Source organism: Guillardia theta (assembly GCF_000315625.1).
Source record: "Guillardia theta CCMP2712 unplaced genomic scaffold GUITHscaffold_251, whole genome shotgun sequence".
Classification (NCBI taxonomy): domain Eukaryota; class Cryptophyceae; order Pyrenomonadales; family Geminigeraceae; genus Guillardia; species Guillardia theta.
The window spans coordinates 22386-29763 of NW_005434425.1; the positions used below are offsets into that span (position 1 = coordinate 22386).

The following is a 7378-nucleotide window of genomic DNA, read 5'->3' on the forward strand; positions in this document are numbered from 1 at the left end:
GATGTGATGATTCCAATGCTCCGCTCAAGAACTATCCACCATCCCTCTTCTCCTTCCTCCAACACAAAGATCGCAGGGTACGCTCTCTTGTCTCGTTCCTCCTTGTCTTATCCCGTTCCTCTCGATCTCCGTCGTCGTCGCCATCAGATTCGGGTCAAAGCTCTTCATGCCGCCTCCAACATGGAGCTCAACACCAAGATTTACGTGCAGCTCGCTAAGGATGCGCTGGAGACGGTGCGGAGCTTGCAGACGGAGGAGGAGATGGAGGTGAGATAGGTTGACGTGAAAGAGAGTATTCACCGTTGCTAGGTGTTGTTGAGACTCGTAGCGAGCGCGGGCAGGGCGGGGGGGAAGAGAAAGGGAGGGGAGGAGATAGGATGGAAGGGGAGATGGTTTGAGATGGTGGGGCAATGGAGAAGTTTAACTTAACTTTGAGGAGAGGAGTGATGGTGGGAAAATGGAGAGCACAGGAAAGGGTAGGACAAGCGACCGAGAATATAGAGAAGCAGATTGGGCAAGGTCGGAGTGCAGAGCTGATCTCAGAGAAATAGAAAGGCAAGATCAACGAGGATAAGGAAGGCAAGAGAAATGAAAAGAAATAAAAGAGAAGTATGGAAATTAATGGGGACCGATGGGATCCAAAGAGAAAATCTTTGAGGATGAGAAGGGTGGTTGACGAAGATGGAAGAGCAGTGAGAGCAGTTGGCAGGATAGAGAAAGGCTGGACAGGGAAGGACGAGGTAGGGGGTAGGTGATGAGATAACAAGAGAGGAAAAAGCTAATCAGATTGAGGTGGTTGAGATGCAAGGAAGGACAGAGTAAAGAAGGGAGTTGTGCATAGTGTGTATGTGTGCAGGGAAGGGGAGAGGAGGAGGGATAATTTCGACGGATGTTCTCGTGCTGATTATCTTTTCATCTCTTCATCTAATTTGCGTTTTCAGGGAGCTGATACGAGCCGTGCGAGCGTGTAAGACGCAGGCGGAGGAAAGAGACGCGATAGCCAAGGTAAGGGAGCAAGCAAGATCTGTCTACTGTGACATGTGGTATCAGGAGTGCGCGGCGATCAGAACAGCTTTCAAGGACGAGGACAACCCCTACAGGTAGATAAGCATGCGGCAGCCTCCCATTCCTCACCTTTCCTCTCTCAAGGCATAGGAATGTCGCGAAGCTGCTGTTCATCCACATGCTGGGATACCCGACCCACTTCGGACAGGTGAGACTGTCGCTGGCAGGGTGTGACCTGACGCTGCTGGCAGATGGAATGCCTGAAACTGATCGCAAGCCCGCGATTCCCCGAGAAGAGAATAGGTGGCGATGAATGGAGTCCTGACTTCGCCTGTGCTCACGGCACTGGGTGACTTCAGGGTACCTGGGACTGATGCTGCTCTTGGACGAGGACACGGAAGTCAGCCGTCCAACTCAACTTCAGCGGACATGTTCTCACTCGCTCCTGGTTGGCAGGTGCTGATGCTCGTGACAAACTCGTTGAAGAACGACCTTGGCCATGCCAACCAATTCGTCATCGGTCAAGCCCTCTGTGCCATCGGCGACATCGGAAGCGTTGACATGTCGGTGAGGAGGAGGCTCGGCGTTGCCATGACGGGTGTGCAGCTGCCGCGACCTTGCGGGGGAGGTAGAGAAGCTTCTGTCCTCCCCGAATGCCTACGTCAGGAAGAAGTCAGTTTTGTGTCTTCTCCGCATCACGAGAAAGGTCACCATCTCGAGCCTGCAAGGAGAGGAGGTGAAATGTGTGGCAGTGTCCCGACATGATCGAGAACTACATCGATCGCATCTCAAGTCTTCTATCCGACCGCAACCACGGTCTGTTCGAATACTCGTTCCTCTCTCTCTGCTCTGCCCTGCTCTATCCTCCTGTTCTGTCATGTTCTTTCCTGTCCTTTTCCCTTCCCTTCCCTGTTCCTTCGCTTGGTCTTGCCATGCCATGCCTCCCCTCCCCTCCTTTTCCTCCTCCCCTCCCCTTCCAATTTTCTGTCTGGTTCTCCATTCTCTTTCCTCTCCTTCTCTCTTGCCTTGTCTTGTCCTGTCCTGTCCTGTCATGATCTGGCCTTACCTCACCTCTCGTACTCACTGCGACTGCAGGCGTTCTCATTGGAACTCTCTCGCTCCTCATTGAGCTTGCAGAAACCGAGCCTTCCCTGATCCCGTCGTTCCGGTCGAAAGCATGTCAGTGATGGCAGGGAGACTGAACGGGAGCGCAGGAGTCTCTCACAGCAGCTGCTTAAGATGCTCAAGAATCTCGTGCGACGTTTCTTGCCTTCCCTTCAAAGTCTCACAACTACCTCAGGTGCTCTCCGGCTATGCACCAGAACATGACGTATGCGGAATCACGGACCCATTCTTGCAGGTCCGACAGCTCTCCTTCTCCTCCACACCTCCTGCTCCTCCATGCCTCCTCCTCTTGCTCCTCCTCCGCGCTTCCTGCTCCTGCTTCCCCTCTGTTTAGTGATGAATGCCTCAGGTCAAGATTCTCCGCGCACTCAGGATGTTGGCGAAAGGCGACAAAGAAGTTTCAGACTCGATCTCAGACATTCTCGCTCAGGTCTCTCACTTCCATAGTCTGCCTCGCTCCCTCCCCTCCTTTGTCCCTCTCTCGCTCCCTACTCCCTTCTTTCCTTTGCCCCTCGCTCGCTCGCTCCCCCTCTGCTCCTGTGCTTCTCTCTCCTCCTTGCTCATCTTCTCCCTGTCTCCCTCCCTACTTCCTCACTGGCTACTTGCAGGTTGCGACCAACACGGAGTCTGCCAAGAATGCAGGAAACGCGATATTGTACGAGTGTGTGTTGACCATCGTTGGGATCGAAGCAGACAGCGGACTGGTGAGTTTGCTTTAAGGGATAGGTGGAGGAGGAACAGGAGGAGGAGGAGAGTGCGAGATATCTGATGATATCACAGCGAGTTCTCGCTGTAAACATTCTTGGTCGCTTTCTTCTCAATCGGGACAACAATATCCGATACGTCGGTCTGAATACTTTGGCACTCGTTGCCTCGGGTGACATCAAAGCGATCCAGAGGCATAGGTGATGGAGATGATGATGATGATGATGATGATGATGATGATGAGGAGGAGGAGGAGGAGGAGGAATAGACGGAGAAGTTCTGTGCTAGTTCAGTTCTGCGCTCTTTTCTGGATTTTTCTTTTTCTTCCTCGTTTCTTTTTTCTGTTTTCTTCCTCGTGTCTTTCTGTTTTCTTCCTCGTGCCTTTCTGTTTTCTTCCTCGTGATCTTTTTCTGTTTTCTTCCTCGTGATCTTTTCTGTTTTCTTCCTCGTGTCTTTTTTCTGTTTTCTTCCTCGTGTTTTTCTGTTTTCTTCCTCGTGATCTTTTTCTGTTTTCTTCCTCGTGTCTTCTGGTCCTGACGAAAGTCTCGCAGGGGAACTGTAGTAGAATGTCTGAAAGATCCAGACATCTCGATCAGGTGGGAGGAGAGATGAGGGAGGGCACAGGATTGTAACGATGGACGACAGGAGACGAGCGTTGGATCTAGTCTACCTTCTAGTCAACGAAAGTAACGTCCGGCCGTTGATCAAGGAGTTGCTGGTCTACTTGTCAAACTCAGACGTTGAATTCAAGGAAGACTTGACATCGAAGATCTGCAGGTGAAGTTGTTCCATGAATCGAAGAGATTGCTTTCTGACAACTATTCGCAGCGTTGTTACCAAGCATGCTTCCTCAAAATTATTTCAGACAGATACAATCATCAAGGTCTTGACAGAGGCAGGAGAATACGTCAATGATCAGGTTCTATTCCTCCTCCTGCTCCTCCTGCTCCTCCTCCTTCTAGTCGTGCTGCTCCTTCTCTTGCTCCTACCCTGCTCCTTCCCTGTTCCTTTTGGTCGGCTTCTTTTTCCTCTCCTGCTTCACCTGCTGATCATATTTGCGACCATGGCAGGTCACCGCTCTCCTCCCAGTCCTCATATCCTCCGACAGCATCCTTCAGTCCTTCGCCGCACATTCGCTCTTCCGGTCTTCTCTCCCTCCTTTCATACCTGCTTCCTTCTTCCTCCTCCCTTCGGTTTCTCAGTGTTTGCATTTTTCTCGTTCCTCCTCGTCCTCATCAGCTCTCTTTTTGCCTGTCTCCTTTCCTTTATCTCTTTTCTCTCCTTCCCTCCCCTCCCCACTCGTTTCCTGTTGCTCCCGGTCTGTCTGTCTGTCCGTCTGTCTGTCCCTCTAGCTCGTGTCCTCAGCTCCTCCTCCTCCTCCTCACCCTCACTCTTGTCCCTGCAGTGCGCTAGAGAAGGACAACAGCAAGAGCAAACTCACTTGCATTGCCGCGTGGACCTGCGGCGAGTACGGAGAGCTCCTCTCCTCGTCCTGTAGGATCGACGAGACCGACACTGTCCTTGAGGCTGTTCCATCCGACCGGTATCCCCCTCGATGCCCTTCTCCCTTCTGCCCCTTATCCTCTACCTGAGTTCCCCCTCCCTTTTCCTCCTCATCTCCCACCACCGCATCCTCCTCCTTCTGGTTTTTCTCTATGCTGAAAACTCGTCAGAGTGATTTCGACCCTCGTGCAAACCTTGGACTCGAGCTTGCAGACGGTGAGGAGCCTGGAATGGGAAATTGCAAGGAGAGGGGGAAGAGGGAGGGAGGGGAGGAAGTGATAGGAAACAGGAAGAGAAGGAGGAGGGAGGAAGGGAGGGGGGAGAAACAAAAAGAGAGCGAGAGAGGTAGTAGGGTAGAATGAATGGTCTCAATTTCTTACAGGTTACAGTCAAGCAATATATCCTCACAGCACTTGTAAAGTTGTACAGCCGTTATGCACCGATGAGGTTCGACTGAGGATTGGAGATAAAGAGATGCGAGTCAATGCGATGATGATGATGATGATGAAGGAGATGATGATGATGATGATGATGATGATGATGATGATGATGATGATGATGATGATGATGATGATGATGATGATGATGATGATGATGATGATGATGATGATGATGATGATGATGATGATGATGATGATGATGATGATGATGAAGATGACGACGACCATGATGATGACTATGACTATGATGATGATGATGATGATGATGATGATGATGATGATGAAGATGACGACGACCATGATGATGACTATGACTATGATGATGATGATGATGATGGAGATGATGATGATGATGATGAAGGAGATGCTGATGCTGATGCTGAATGAGATAATGATGATGGAGGAAAGGACTGAGATCGAAGATAATCTCATTCATCCAGGATGACGATTCGATCTGCTCTCGAGAAGCATTCCTCAAGCATTTTTGTCGAAGTAAGTTGTTAATGTCCATTATTATCCTTCAATTCGTTTTGGATTCTCTTCTATTCAAATCTTCTCTGGCTCCTTCTATTTCCCTCCCCTTCTCTGCTCTCCTCTCTTCTTTTCTCTTGTTTCCTCATCCTCTTCCTCGTCCCCGCGTTCCTATCTCCCCTCCCCTCCTCTCCTCACCTCGTCTTGTTTATTTTTGTCCATTTTGACCATTTCGTAGTTGCAGCAACGAGCCGTTGAGTACAGTCTGCTCGCACAGATGGAGGTGATGCTTTGAAGTGCCTCCTGCCCCTGCCCCTGCCCCTGCCCCTGCCCCTGCCCCTGCCCCTGCCCCTGCCCCTGCCCCTGCCCCTGCCCCTGCCCCTGCTTCTCTCTTCTTTCAACTAACGTCGTTGCTTTCAGCCATCGCTGGTTAAGGAGCTTATGGATCACATGCCTACACCCGACGACGAGGTGAGGGAGAGGAAAAGGGAAGGGAAGCGAACGAGGGAAAGGGAAGAGAGTGGAGGGAGGGAGGCGAGTGGAAGTGGAGGGAGAGGAGGGAGGAGGGAAGGGAGGGGAAGTGGGAGGGAAGTGCTGGAGTATGAGGGTGTAGTGTGGCAAGTTCTCATTTCTTCTCAAGGCTGTCACGAACAACGAGGTTCAGACCCCCTCAACCAGCAGGCAGACGACCGGTAGACCCGCAGCTGCTCCTGCCCCCTCTGCTGTCGACGACCTCCTCGACCTCCTCGGCGACCTCCCCGCCAACCCCAACGGCAACCAGGCCCCTCCCCCAGCTGCCGCAAACTCCCAGCAGGTGAGGAAACTTGTTTCTTCCTCCTCCTGACCAGCCTCGACAGTCTCTGGTGGACCTGATGGGTGACATCTTCGGCCCTCCCCCTACTGAGGCTCCAGCTCAGCCAAGTCTCAGCATGTCGGACGCGCCGCTGCCGGTGAGCCCCCCCCTTGCTCACCCGCCGTCCCCGCTCACTCCTCGCAGGGCCTCCAGCCCCAGCAGGACTTGCTCGGAGGACTCATGACGGGAGGAGGAGGAGGAGGAGGAGGAGCACCAGCTGCAGCAGCTGCTGCAGGAGATGGGGGGATGAGCATCGTGGCGTACAACAAGAACGGGATTCAGATTCAGTTTGACATGAGCAAGTCTGTTTCTCAGCTGCTTGACAACCTTGAAGACGCTAACGCCCTTGCCCGGAAGGCATCCATCGAACCCCCAGCTGACTCAAGTCAACGCCACCTACACCAACAACAACCCGGTGACGTCTGAAGCATACAGACCTCTCTCTCTCTCTCTTCCTCCTCTCCTCCTTTAGTGTCTTTGGGGTTGCCTCCTCCCCTTGTGCTCTGTTTATCCTCGACGACTTGATGCCCTCTCTGCCTCTGACTTCTTTGTTCCCCCCTGCCTCCTCCTGCTGATCCTGCTCATGCACCTGCTCCTGATCGTCCTCCTCTTCCTGCTACTCCTTCACCTGCTCATCGCTATCCATTTCCCCCTGCTGCTCCTTCTCACTGCTGCCCGCGCTCCTCCTACTGATTGTCTACCTTCAGTTCCCCGTCAGCTCTTTTGTCTTTCAAGCTGCAGTACCCAAGCACGCGAAGCTGCAGGTAAACCGAATCTCCCAGCACAATTCCAGCTGAACGAGGAGCAGGTAAACCCTCCGTCAGCCTCCGTCATACCCGCCAACGGTAGTGGAAGCGTCACACAGGTCCGCTGATTTGAAGCTTGCTCCTACCCCTGACGCTTGTCGTGCTCCTCCTGCTCCTGCTCCTGCTCCTCCTTCCCTCTTGTCCCCCCCCCCCCCCTGGTCCTGCTCCTCCCGCTTCTGCCTTCTCCCTGCGTGACCTTGTCTGCAGGTCTTCCGGTTGTCGAACCCAATGTACGCAGAGAAGCGCATGGTGATGAAGATTAAGGTAAGGAGATGCTGCAGGAGGAAGAGGAGGAGGGGGGTAGTGGAGAATGGGAAGTTGTATTCATTGTACACGGCGGTTGCAAGGGTGTTCAGAGTTGTTGAAGACGATATCTCGACTCGTTGTGCCTTGATACCAAACGTAACGAGGGTAAGCCCATCATATTTGAGTCTAGTCTTCGAGCATCGCTGCGAACTGTCATTGGCTTC

The 7378-nt window shown here is 52.6% G+C and overlaps 1 protein-coding gene across 1 annotated transcript; it reads left to right on the plus strand.

The window, feature by feature from the left end:
- Nucleotides 1-681: 681 nt before the first annotated feature.
- AP1G1 (Adaptor protein complex 1 subunit gamma 1) lies at nucleotides 682-7273 on the plus strand (the record flags this gene model as incomplete). Its single annotated transcript, XM_005818999.1, has 33 exons — nucleotides 682-692; nucleotides 942-1005; nucleotides 1051-1100; nucleotides 1150-1213; nucleotides 1257-1308; nucleotides 1365-1405; nucleotides 1462-1572; nucleotides 1612-1677; nucleotides 1758-1821; nucleotides 2101-2173; nucleotides 2220-2259; nucleotides 2306-2365; nucleotides 2480-2560; nucleotides 2739-2834; nucleotides 2911-3035; nucleotides 3387-3431; nucleotides 3481-3612; nucleotides 3664-3754; nucleotides 3906-3979; nucleotides 4241-4378; nucleotides 4509-4554; nucleotides 4721-4785; nucleotides 5219-5270; nucleotides 5488-5532; nucleotides 5670-5720; nucleotides 5890-6063; nucleotides 6107-6199; nucleotides 6247-6404; nucleotides 6460-6517; nucleotides 6810-6866; nucleotides 6911-6967; nucleotides 7116-7172; nucleotides 7256-7273. 33 exons carry the CDS (start codon nucleotides 682-684, stop codon nucleotides 7271-7273), a joined length of 2409 nt encoding a protein of 802 aa, XP_005819056.1.
- Nucleotides 7274-7378: the final 105 nt, after the last annotated feature.